The 12713-nt window shown below is 56.1% G+C and overlaps 1 protein-coding gene across 2 annotated transcripts; it reads left to right on the top strand.

The window, feature by feature from the left end:
- The first annotated feature begins 4471 nt into the window (after nt 1–4471).
- TEX261 (testis expressed 261) lies at nt 4472–11221 on the top strand. Of its 2 annotated transcripts, XM_082482515.1 has the most exons (6): nt 4472–4673; nt 5196–5275; nt 5761–5914; nt 7957–8024; nt 9189–9291; nt 9734–11221. In XM_082482515.1, the coding sequence occupies exons 1-6, from the start codon at nt 4604–4606 to the stop codon at nt 9847–9849; spliced, it is 591 nt and encodes a 196-aa protein (XP_082338641.1). In that variant the 5' UTR covers nt 4472–4603; the 3' UTR covers nt 9850–11221. The 2 variants fall into 2 exon arrangements, with proteins under 2 accessions (XP_082338641.1, XP_082338640.1); XM_082482514.1 differs by lacking the exons at nt 4472–4673; nt 5196–5275 and having other exon boundaries at nt 5501–5914.
- The last annotated feature ends 1492 nt before the right edge of the window (nt 11222–12713 follow it).

Here is a 12713-nt window from a genome sequence, read left to right as displayed (position 1 = left end):
TGGGGCAAACCCGGTGAAGCCTGATGGGCTGCTTCGCTCCCTGTCACCCCGCGGGGCACCCCGCGTTCGGCAGGGGACGGGGATGGTCGCACATCCCGAGATACAGCTGGAGGTGCCGGCAGTGACGCAGCGGCAGCAGCGGCGGAGCCTTCGTGGGAGCAGCGGGGGAATGGCTTCAACCGAGGTGGGATCCTGCCAACACCGGACCCTGCGCCCCGCTCGGCTCAGCCCGGCCCCGAACAGCGGGTGCTGCCCGGCTGCCCTCGGGTGGGTGTTCCCGGGGGCTGCCCCGCTGCGGGGGCACAACACAGGGGAACCCTACAATAACCATTCGGGGTACACAACCTCGTGCTTGTGCAACCCTACAACAACACACAGGTCACATGTACACAGCGCGATGCTTATGCAACCCTACAATAACAGCTCGGGGTACACAACCAGGTGCTCGTGCAACCCTGCAACAACAGGTCGAGTACGCAGCACGGTGCAACCCTACAATAACAGGTCGGGTACGCAGCACGGTGCTTGTGCAACCCTACAATAACAGCTTAGGGGTTACAGCCCACTTCTCTCGCAGCCCTGTAACAACACTGTGGGTAATTAACCCATTTCTCTTGCAACCCTACAATAACACGCTGGGTACACAGCTCGCTGCCCGCGCAACTCTGCAATAACAGCGTGCTGCAGTCAAAGGTGGGAGACGTTTCCTCCATTGCCGCCTTTGCCTCCTCTGTCCCCTGTCCCACCTGTCCCCTCGGTCCCTCTCCCCGGGGATCTCCCCACTCCTGCCCAGCAGAGCCCAGGGGGGTGGCTGAGCTGTACCCCACTGTCCTGCGGGTGCTCCGGGCACCGAGATAGCTACGGGGACCGGGGAGATGGGAGATGGGGGGTGGGGGGGGGAAGAGCAGCGCCTGCGGAGGCAGGGGGGGAGGTGGGGAGTGCAGGGGGCTGCAGGAGGGATGTAGGAGCGATGCAGGGGGCTGCTGGTGGACTGCAGGAGAGATGCAGGAAGGATGCAGGGGAGTACAGGAGGGATGCAGAAGGGATGCAGGGGGGTGCAGGAGGGACGCAGGAAGGATGCGGGGAGATGCAGGAGGGATATAGGCAGGATACAGGAGGGATGCAGATGTGATACAGGGGGATGCAGAGGGATGCAGGAGAGATGCAGAGGGATGCAAAGGGATATAGAAGGTATGCAGGGAGGTGCAGGAGGGCTATAGGAGGGAGGCAGGAAGGATGCAGGGGGGTGCAGGATGGATGTAGGGGGATGCAGGAGGGATATAGGAGGGATGCAGAAGGGGTGCAGGGGGGTGCAGGATGGATGCAGGGGGATGCAGGAGGGATACAGGAGAGATGCAGAGGGCTGCAGGTGGGCTGCAGGAGAGATGCAGGAAGGATGCAGGGGAGTACAGGAGGGATGCAGGGGGGTGCAGGAGGGACGCAGGAAGGATGCGGGGAGATGCAGGAGGGATATAGGCAGGATACAGGAGGGATGCAGATGTGATACAGGGGGATGCAGAGGGATGCAGGAGAGATGCAGAGGGATGCAAAGGGATATAGGAGGTATGCAGGGAGGTGCAGGAGGGCTATAGGAGGGAGGCAGGAAGGATGCAGGGGGGTGCAGGATGGATGTAGGGGGATGCAGGAGGGATATAGGAGGGATGCAGAAGGGGTGCAGGGGGGTGCAGGATGGATGCAGGGGGATGCAGGAGGGATACAGGAGAGATGCAGAGGGCTGCAGGTGGGCTGCAGGAGAGATGCAGGAAGGATGCAGGGGAGTACAGGAGGGATGCAGAAGGGATGCAGGGGGCTGCAGGAGGGACGCAGGAAAGATACAGGGAGATGCAGGAGGGATATAGGTGGGATACAGGAGGGATGCAGGTGTGATAGAGGGGGATGCAGAGAGATGCAAAAGGGATACAGGAGGGATGCAAGGGATACAGGAGGGATGCAAGAGATACAGGAGGGATGCAAGGGGGTGCAGGAGGGATGTGGGAGATGCAGGAAGGTGCAGGATGGACGCAGGAAAGATACAGGGAGATGCAGGAGGGATATAGGAAGGATAAAGGAGGGATGCAGGTGTGATACAGGGGGATGCAGAGGGATGCAGGAGAGATGCAAAGGGATATAGGAGGGATGCAGGGGGGTGCAGGAGGGATGCAAGGCATTCAGGAAGTGTACAGGAAGAATGCAGGTGTGGAACAGGGGGGTGCAAGGGGAAGGCAGGGGAGTGCAAGTGGATGTCAGGAGCGTGCTAAGTATGCCCCAAAGCTTCAGACCCAGGGAGGTGAGTGTGAACCAGCCCATGCCAGGCACAGGGTGGCAAGGTGTGGGTGCAAAGAGCTCTTCTGAAGTCCCTCCCCACTCCCTGGCCAGCCCTGGTGGGGGGGACCAGTGGCTCTGAGCAGGGGACACCAGCTCTGCCCCCCAGGGCCGCGCAGGGGTGGGGGGTGTATGCATGGGACCACATGCGTGGGTTCATGCACAGAAATAGGTGCACGTGTGACAGGTCCTGCCTGTGAGCTTGTCCTGTCTCCCCTTGAGCTCCTGGGGTCACTGAGCCCCCACTCCCACCCCACAACAAGGACCCCAGCCCCCTGCAGCGAGCACCTCAGACCCCTGCAGTGAGCCCCCCCGCACCCCACAGTGAGCACCCCAGCACCCTGCAGCAAGGACCCCGCACGCGGCAGTGAGGGCTCCCATGCCGGCACCCTAAAATCCTCTCTGCAGTGGTTGTTCCCCCACGGACCCAGCCGGGGGGGGGGGGGGGGGGGGGGAGCTGATGGGTGCATCCAGCTGGGGAGGGGGGGTCCCAGGCATCCCCCGCATGTGGGGGAAGGAGGGGATGCCTCCAACAAGAGCCCTGGCCTGGATGCACAGCCCAGTACAGCCCAGTGCAGCCCAGCACCAGCCCAGTGCAGCCCAGTGCCAGACCAATACCAACTCAGTACCAGCCCAGTGCATACCAGTGCAGCTCCACTGCAGCTGTGGGGGAGGGAAGAGGCTGAGGGTCCCCCTCCCGGGGGGTCCCCGAGCTTTGGGGTGAGGGGGATTGGTCCCAGACACACAGTGGGTCAGGATTCGGCCCAATGGGAGGGTGCTGGGGCGGGGGTCCCTGCGAGGTCCCTATGTGGGTGCAGGAGGTCCCAGCCCAGGGTCCCAGTATGGGGCAGGGAGTGCCCATATGGATGTGGGGGTCCCAGCCTGAGGTCCCCATGTGGGTGCAAGGATCCCTATATGAGTGCAGGGGGTCCCTGTATGAATGCAGAGGGTCTCCATATAGATGGAAGGGGCCCTGTGTAAGTGCTGGGGTCCTAGCTCAGGGTCCCTAGGTAGGTGTAGGGACCCCTATATGGATGGAGAGAGTCCCTATATGGGTGCAGAGAGTCTCTATAGGAATACAGAGGTACTTATGTGGGTGCTGGGGCCCCTAGCATCCCCACGTGGTTTCTTGGTCCCTATACAGGTTGTGGGGTCCCTGTATGCGTGCAAGGGTTCCTATACAGGTGAACAGAGTCTCTATATAGGTGCTGGGGTCCCTATGTGAGTTGCAGGGGGGTCCCTATATGGGAATATGGGAATATGGTCCCTATAAGAATCCCTGAATGGGTGCAGAGGTCCCTATAGAGCAACAGGGGTCTCTGCATGGGTGCAGAGGGGGTCCCTGGGTGGGTGGGGGCAGCCTGTATAGCTGGGCAGGGAGTCCCTATTTAGGTGCAGCAGATGCCTATACAGCTGCAGGAGGTGTCCCTATACACACCGAGGGGGATCTATATATGGGTCCGGGGGGGGTCTCTGTATGGTTTCAGGGGGTCCCTACATAGGTTTGGGGAGGTTCCCTGTACAGTTTGAGGGGTCCCTATGCAGTCTGGGGTCCCTGTACGGTTTGAGGGGGTCTTTGTGCGGTTTGGGCATCCCTGTACAGTTTCAGGGTGTCCCTGTACTGTTTAGGGTCCCCATACATTTTTTAGGGGGGGTGTCCCTGTGCAGTTTAGGGCATCCCTGTGCGGTTGAGGGTCCCTGTGTGGTTTTGGGGCATCCCTGTGCAGCTGGGGGGTGGGGGGTGGGGTGGTGTCCCTGCGTGGTTCGGGGTCCCTTTATAGTTTGGGGGGACTCTGTACAGTTGGGGTGTCCCTGTGCGGTTTGGGAGGGTCCCTGTACGGTTCGAGGTCCCCGTACAGTATGGTGGGGGGTCGCTGTGTACTTCGGGATCCCTGTACTGTTTGGGGGGGTCCCTGTAACGTTTGGGGTCCTGTATGGTTTGAGGGGTTCCCATACGGTTTGGGAACGCCCCCCGGCTTTTCGAGGTCCCCCCGAGGGTCGGGGTCCCTGTACAGTTTTGGGGGTCCCTGTACGTTTCGGGGTCCCCCCGCTTTTCGGACCCCTCCCTCCCCGGGCGGCGGAGCGCGGCGCGGGAGCCCTCCAGGCCTGCAGGGGTCGCTGTAGCGGCGGGCGGCGGCGGCGCGGCCGGGCCGGGCCGGGCCGGGCGGGTCTCGCTTGTTCCGGCGCCGCGTGGTCAGCGCCGCGCGCCGCCGCCGCCACAGCGGGAGCAGGAACCGGGAGCGGTGGGGCTCGGCCCGGCTTCTCCCGGTCCGTCCCCGCCATGTGGTTCATCTACGTGCTGAGCTGGCTGTCCCTGCTCATCCAGGTGGCCTTCGTCACCCTGGCGATCGGTGAGCCCGCCGTCGGGGGTCTGCCGGGGTGCCGCCGCGCGGGGTTCGGGCCTGGCCGCAGACTTCTCCCGGGGGCTGTCGCGATATGTCGTGCGTTTCTCGGCAGGGGGGATGGCTCCGGGGAGGGGGCAGCCTCGGCTTCTGCTGGGACGGGGCTCGTGGCCCCCCATGGGCTGGGGTCCGGCCGGGGTGTCCCGAGGCCCCGTGGGTGCTCCAGAAACGGGGGGCCCCCTGGATGCTGCTGAGGCCTCTGAGCGCCCCAGAGGTCTTGTGGGTGCCCCAGAGATTGGGGGGGGATGAGGGTCCCTATGGGTGCCCGTGAAGTCTCCTGAGTGCTTCTGAAGTCCTGTGGAAGCCCCAGAGTTTGGGAGTGCCCTGGGTGCCACTGAGATTTCCTCGGGGGCACCCTGTCCTTCAGCCTCTCCCAGACTGGGTGAGCATGTGCCCCCCACGGCTGAAGGCACTGGTGTTTGCCCCCCTCCCTCCCGGTCTGTGGGGCTGAGCCAGGCATTTCTCCCACAGCTGCAGGGCTGTACTACCTGGCGGAACTGATCGAGGAGTACACAGTTGTGACCAGGAGAATAATCAAATACATGATCTGGGTAAGTCCCTGTGTTTGTAAAAATAGGTGGCTCCTTGTTGAACTCACCCCTGGGGCAGCAGCGAGGCTGGCAGAGCAGCTGTGGCGTGGGATGTCAGCTCTGGGGAGGCGTCAAGCGCTCAGGAAGCTCCTGCTTCCCCTGGTCCTAAAGCATCTCTGTCTCCTGAGGGGGGAGGTTGGCAGGGGCTGCTTTGATCAGCACCTTGCTTAACTCAGGAGGTGTTGATTCTGCCTAACTTCTCCTGGGCAATACCTCTCCCCACTGGCTGGGGAAACTGAAGCTGAGCTGCAGCATGTCCTACCAGGAGCCACAGAAGCAAGATGGGATTCCCTTTCCCAAGGGGCCGCTGCCGAGTGGGAAGTCGTTTGGGAGATGTGGTGCCATCAGTGTGCACTAAAAATCACCTTGAACATGGCAGAATTCCTGTCTGTGAAGCTGCCTGCACCCCTGTGTTTGCCCCAGGCAGCCCCTGTTCTCTCTTCCAGTTCTCCTCAGCTGTGCTGGTTGGCCTCTACCTCTTCGAACACTTCCCCGGTTTCATGGTGGGCGTGGGGCTCTTCACCAACCTGGTCTACTTTGGTTTGCTGCAGACCTTCCCCTTCATTGTCCTGACGTCCTCCAATTTCATTCTGTCCTGTGGTGAGTGGGGCTGTTGCCCTCCCGTGGGAGTAGGCACTGGGGTGGAAGTGGACTCTAGGGCAAAGGAATCCTCGTGACTCCCATCACTGGGTGGGCTCTGGGTGGCAGCAAAGGTTTAGGTTTTGCTGTTGCAGCCCTTGTGGCTTTCAGAAGGACTTTGAGCTTTGTGCAGTACTTCTTAATTGCACTTTATGATGTGACTGTGATAATTGTGGGCTGGGCCTGGTGATGTGGGAAGCACCTTCGGTTGTGTGCCCGTGCACAGAGCTGGGGACGCTGAGTTTTCTTGGGCACCATCTGCTTCGTCCTACGTCTGGTTCTGCTCCAAACTCGGGTGGCAGCACTGGGGGAACAAGATTCCGGCTGGCCCAAAGCTCAGCCTCCTCCCTGCAGACCTCCTGCTTTGGGTGTTCATTGGGTCTTGGTAAAGAGCAGGAGGGATTTGAAGTGAATTAAAAAACCTGGTGTGTCTAATTATAGCCTGTAGTCAGGCTGGGCTGTGAGAGACAGTGCGTGTGTGTGGCATCATAAGGAGCTGATGTTCAGAGAAAGAAGATCTTTGAGACAGGTGTCCACAGTTAACGTGGAAATTCATCAGGGTTACTGGAGAAAGTCCTGTTAGAAAAGTGCATTGCCAAGCTTAATTCAGGGATTTTTATTGTTCATGTTTTCACCTTTCTTATGGTATTTGCCAAGCCTGTGTCTGCGGCTGCCATGGCTCCGTCTTCAGCTGTCTGTGTGCTGCCTGGCTCTGTCTGGGCAAGCCCTGGTGCGAGACGGGCATGAGGGTCTTTCTTCTGAGCAGCTGGCATGGGCACAGTGTTGTGGTGTGAGGTCAGGCAGAGACTTAAATTAGTAGTACCAATATTTTGGCCAAAGCAGATGGCTTAGTCGTTTGTCTGCTGTGCTCAGCTGATGAACGGCCAGAGTCATGTCATAGGCTGAACCTATAGGGACCATAGGGAGCAGGTCTGCTGCTGGGTCTGGGGTGGTGGGCCAGTAGCTCTCCAATTAAACTGGTTTTTGGCTGCTCTGAGTAGGTCAAATGGTTTCCTCCCCCCGCAAGTTGCTGAGTCTCCTGCATGTTTTAGTGTCTGTGCACAGATCTGACTTCAAATCTCTGATATGATTGATTTGTAGTGACACCTTAAGTAGCGAACGGGCAAAAGTTTTTTCCAGCATGACTTTCTGGAGTCCTTATGCATATTGCAGGGTGTTATCTGTGTACAACTAAAATACCCTTGCTCTTCAAAGCATTCATGTAGGCAGGATTTTATCCACTACTTGAAAATGAATGTAGCTCTCGTGCGGTGTGTAGATCGGGAGCTCTGTTTTCTGGCAGACCCAGACTCTCATCTGGATCTTTGGTTGTTTCCTTAGGCTGGAGCAGATGATAAAGTAGCACAGGACAGAGTGTTTCGTGTTGGGGTTGTCTGTTGCTGGGGCTCTACTGACCCGGTGCTCCTGGGCAGGGGTTGCTGTCTTGGTATCTCAGATAAAAGGCAAACGAAGCTCTGATTCTTGCTCCTTAAGAGCTAGGTGGTGTTTTTCACTGCTGAGGACAGTGTTAACCCTAATATCCTGGCTGCATTTCAGCTTGATTTGGTTTACAGATTGCAGGAGAGTTTCTCTCCGCAGCAGCTGTTGGGGACACAGGGTTTTTTGCTGCTTCTCTCAGTGCTGCACAGCGTTAGCGAGTGTCAGGCTGGGCTGTCCCGGCTGCCCTTGGGGACACAGGGAATAAAGCACCAGAGGGATGAGGGACAAGGGACTTACCTGGGGCTGCACAGAGCAACAAAACAGAGCTGGGATGGGGGGACTCTGCTCACACCATTTCTCACTAGATGAATGAAAATATTTTAGTCACAGCAGGATTTCAGGTGTACAGGGGCTGCAGGGAAGGGGATGTGTGGCAGAGAGGAGCTGCTGCTTATGGGAACTGTGGTGGTGGAGGTGGATGTCCTCCCTCAGGGGGCCTTGGAATAAGCTGATGGTATTGCTTCCAGGCTGGATACTGACTTTGCTGTGTTTTTCTTTGGCAGTGCTGGTTATATTCAATCACTACTTAGCGTTCCAGTACTTTGCTGAGGAGTATTACCTGTTCTCTGAGGTGAGAGACCTTTGGGAAGGAGTCGATCCATGTTCTTCCAGCCTGCATGGAGCTGCTGGTGGGAGGAGGGAGAGGAAAATGCCATTTTTTCAGTCAGCAGTAGGGGACACTGAGGATATTTTTCTCAGCCCTTCCCTGGGGGTTCCTGTGCTTGTTCCCTTCCAATTACCAGGGAAGCTGCAGTTTCTTTTCTCAGGTGTGGACTTGATGCTTTTTTAGCCAACTGAAGGGCAGAAGAAATACTGAATGCTAAGTGCAGATTTTTTTTTCCTGATATGCTAAAAACTAGGAAAAAGAGAAAATAATACTATTTTTATTTTTTTTACAAGCTAACCACAAATCACTTCCCTTTTGGCATAATTGCTCCTCGTTATTTTTATGTCTCTGACATGCTTATTCTTCTGTCTCGCTGCCCTTGCATCTGCCAAGAGGAAGGTCCGAATTCACAGAGGGGCTTGTTTGGCCCCAAAAGTAGCTGCCACCAAGTGCAAATTTTAAAAACAAACAAAAAAACTCCACCAAAATTAAAAAAGCAACAACCTTTTTAAGAAGTTTAACATTTCTGCAGCATTTGTATGCACAAGGAGGCTGGTGTGACAGCTCGGCACGTCTTGGTTTAGCTCTCCCCCAACCACAGCGGCTGCTCCCCCAAGTGCCAACTCCTTGTGCTACACCAGCATCCCCACCCTGGGACGCGAGGAGCAAGCCCAGGGCCTGATTCTTCCTTTTAGTGCCTGGAAGGTGTGGAGAGGATTTAATTAGTCATAATGGCACAGCCAATCTCCTGTTTGTGTATTTGTGCTGTTTAAAATTCTGTTTTCTGCGAGCAGTGAAAGTTTCCAGGTGCCTAGGACAGGAGCAAGGGCTTTTCCTGCTTGCCCTGTCCTTCCTGGAAGTTGCTGGGTGAATTTTATCCCCTTATCAGCTTTGCAGGGCAACACTATCTCAGCACCCGAGAGACTCAGGAGAGGTTGAGTTGTGGTTCTCACCCTGCAGTGCCCTTTCTCTCAAGGGGTTCAGGCAGAAACTTGGGGTGTGTCATATGGAGGTACAGCTGGGGCTGAGACAGCACTTGTGGGTGTCAGTCCAGACGAAGTCAGTGTGTGAAAGGCCACTGAGTGTGTTGCAGCTCTGCTCTCACTGCCTCTCTTGCTCTGCCTGCAGGTTCTTGCCTACTTCACGTTCTGCCTGTGGTTAATTCCTTTTGCTTTTTTTGTCTCCTTGTCGGCCGGAGAGAACGTCCTGCCTTCCACGGTGCAGCCTGGAGGTGAGTGCTCCTGAGGGCAGATGCCTGCTGTTTTTTGACAGAGGCTATGCTCAACACACCCCATTGCCACTGCACTGAGGAGGGAAGAGGGGCAGCTAGTCAGGTAAATTCTTCCAGAAACTGAGGCAGGAAAGGTGAGGCTTCTGCAGGGTGAGGGTGAGCAGAGTGGAGGGCTGTTCCAGCTTTACATCCTGCATCTCTCCAGTCCTGGGGCAGCATTGCTTTCCCTGGACTCTTCCTGCAGCTCAAGAAAGGGAGCTCAGGATTTGGGCTCCCTGGCAGTGGCTTATTGGAGTGCCCAGGTAGGCCAGATCTGAGGAAACCAGAAACTTTCATACTTTAAAGGCAGCTTATGCGTCGCCCTGAAATCAGACAACCCGTCCAAGGGCTGTTGTGGTTGTCACCAGATTTGTGTTTGATTGTTCTTTCCTTCTCTCTGCAGACGACGTGGTCTCCAACTACTTCACCAAGGGGAAGAGGGGCAAGCGCTCTGGTATCCTCCTTATCTTCTCTTTCATCAAGGAGGCCATCCTGCCCAGCCGACAGAAGATTTACTGAGCCCCGGATGCAGCTGGCATCGGCTGCGGTGAAGGAGCAGGGCAGACCTAAACTGTGCAGAGGGCTGCGAGGCAGCACTGTCCCCAGGCCTCACTCAAACCCTCCTCGATGTCTCTTGAAGGGATTTTGCTATCAACGTATAAACTGGACGATGGCCAGAGGTGCCAGCAGCGCTGGACAGATGCGCGGGGAGGGCTTGCGCCTTTTTATACAGCTCTGCTGATCCCCTGGGACTGTGTGCAAGAAGGATGTTTGGCTCCAGCCAAGCACAAGGAGGGTCTGGCCTCCTGGCACTGCCCACCCTGCTCGGGGACCTAGGAGACATTGTCATCTGCTGGGGTTTAAAGCCAGGATTTTGTGTGAGACCTAGGAGGCGTTGTCATCTGCTGGGGTTTAAAGCCAGGAGTTTGAGTGGTGTAGTTTGGCTGTGGGGGAACTGTTCCCTCGATGTGGTGACAGAACGCGCTTGACATTTAACTGAGGTTTACACAGAGCCATTAATTAAAAAAAAAAAAAAAAAAAAAGAATAAAGTAACCAAACTGTTGAACACCCACGTATTCCTGCTGGGAGCCTGCCAGCGTTGGAGGATGCTGGCGTCCCCCTGCGGAGCACACATCGGGAGGGGAGCACGAGGGCGGGTGCCTCTTCCTGCGTTCCACAGCTGCGGGAAGGTGACCTGGAAGGACTCGACGTCTCTTTTTGTTTGATTTTAATGTTGGAAATGCCCACTTTCCTCTTTTCTGGTTTTGCTGGAAGCCTCACTGAGTGGACGGGATGCTGCGGCAGTGCTGGCCGGGAAGCTGTTTCATGGAGAGCGATTCTCCACGTGCATAACCATGAGGGGAGCGAGACTCAGAGCGAGTCATCTCAGCTTCCCTTGGGTGTCGTCTGCTTGGCGTTCCCAGTGCTGCTAAACTCACCAGGTCTCCCTCCTTTCCTAAAAGAAAAAGAAAAAATGATCGTACTGAGAAGGAGATGAACCCTGTGTTTTTGTTCCTTGTAATTGTAAGGATTTTTTCCCCCTTTTATGCTTCGTTATTGGTCACCTTCAGCCTGTGCCAGAACTAGATGTCCCTATGCTAGCCAGGAGCTAGGGCTGCGCGTGGCTGTAGCACAGGAATGCCCAGCTCTGGCAGCACAGTTTCATGGTATGGGAAGGCTTTTTGAGAAATTTCTGAGGGAAAAGGCTTATTTTTTTCTCTTATGGCCAATTCTGGCTGAAGGCAAAGGTGAGGCATGCGGTCTCACTGCACCTCTCCCTGCCCCTGGGTTTCCACTAACACTGGCGTGTTTTGATGCTGATTTAATAGAAGTGTGGTTTCTGTTTGAGAGCTGTTCGCCTAATAAAGGCTTTAGGTGAAGTTCACCTTACTAGAGAAGCTGGATGCAGTGTTGTCTCTCGGGCTCACAAGCATTTGGCTCTGGTGTTGAGATGTTGTCATGTGAGGAAATCGCTCTCTGCATGCTGATTATGTTTTTAGAGAAATAGTGGAGGATGAGAGAGCTATCGAGAGGACCTGAGGGCTGCAGAAGGCGCATTGCTGAGGTCTTGGGAGATGCTGATCACTGAGAGGGGTTAGCAGGAGGTGTATATTTTCAGTACAGAGCTCTTTGTTATCGGGGAGTCAGAGAAATGAAGTTAAAGGCACTGAAAGCAAAGCAGAGTGATTAGTAGCAGGTAAAGCACACAAGAAGGTGTAAGGGCACGGGTGGGAGAAAACCATCGGCCGTGGCCCGTAGCGCTGGGAAGCTCCTGGAGAAGCTGCTCCCCAGCTCGGGTGCTGTGCTGTAATTTTGCTTCAAGGCCACAGGGTGGGGGATGCTGGGCCAGTGCTCTGTCCCCTGCCCCGGCTCACTGCTGCCTAGGCGAGCAGTGGGAGGAGCCGGATACTTTTGCTCCCTTCCCTGAGGGACAGGTTTAAGCTTGACCAGATTTGAGCTGAAAAATAGGTTTCTGCCACGGAGGAGGGAGGTGGACACTGGCAATTCTGGGGGTGGCACCAGGGCGGGGGGGGGCTGCAGGCTGCCGGGAAGCTCCTGGATGTGTGTTCACAGCTCTGCTCCAAACTGTATTTAACAGTTTCCATCGCCTCGGGCACAGCCAGATGGGCCAGGGCAGGCGAGATCCTGCTGGCTGGGGGAGGCAAGCGATGCGAAGCCCCGCAGGCTGGGGCTGAGTGATGTGCAGGGCACCGCCGAGGGTCGGATCGGGTTTAAATTTACTTTTGTCTCTCTGGATCTGATGCAGGAAGGATGGGAAACTCCTTGAGAGCTGTCGCTGCCGTGACAGGGAGAGCCTGGCGTGATGGAGGGCAGGCCTCGAGGTCTGGACCCTTCTTTCTGCAGGGTACTGCAGTAAAAGCAGAGCCCCAAGACTTGTCTGCCACTGAACGAGTGCACAGGATGTAAATGGGGAAGATCAGTAGCTTTAATGTCCCTTCTACCACATCATTTTAATCCTCACTTTCCCATTCACTTAGCCAGAAAGCGAGGGTAGATTACTTTGTATTTTTCCAGATGACAACTCCATTTTTCCTGACTACTGCTTGTGATCATCGGGTGTTTAAGATGCTAATGACACACATTTCTTTTGAGCTGAACCAGATTCAGATAAGTCGTGTAACTAGATGATAGCGAGTGAAACTCTATAAATATTTAAAAGGTGAGCATCAGAAAAAGCCCCCCTGAGGGCTCTGGCTGTGTGGGGAGACGGTAACACCATGGGGGCTGTGAGGACCACACTGAGCTCCCTGGCTGCTCTCTCATCTGCCATAGGCAGAGAGGTTTGGGACTGGCTCCTGAAAATACACCCTCTTGCTGGAGCCCTGCTTTGGTCAAAACATGCTGTTCCCTGCCCTGAAAC

This window comes from Vanellus vanellus (genome assembly GCF_965231255.1).
Source record: "Vanellus vanellus genome assembly, chromosome: 4".
Taxonomy (NCBI): Eukaryota; Metazoa; Chordata; class Aves; order Charadriiformes; family Charadriidae; genus Vanellus; species Vanellus vanellus.
This window is presented reverse-complemented; position numbering and strand designations above follow the sequence as displayed.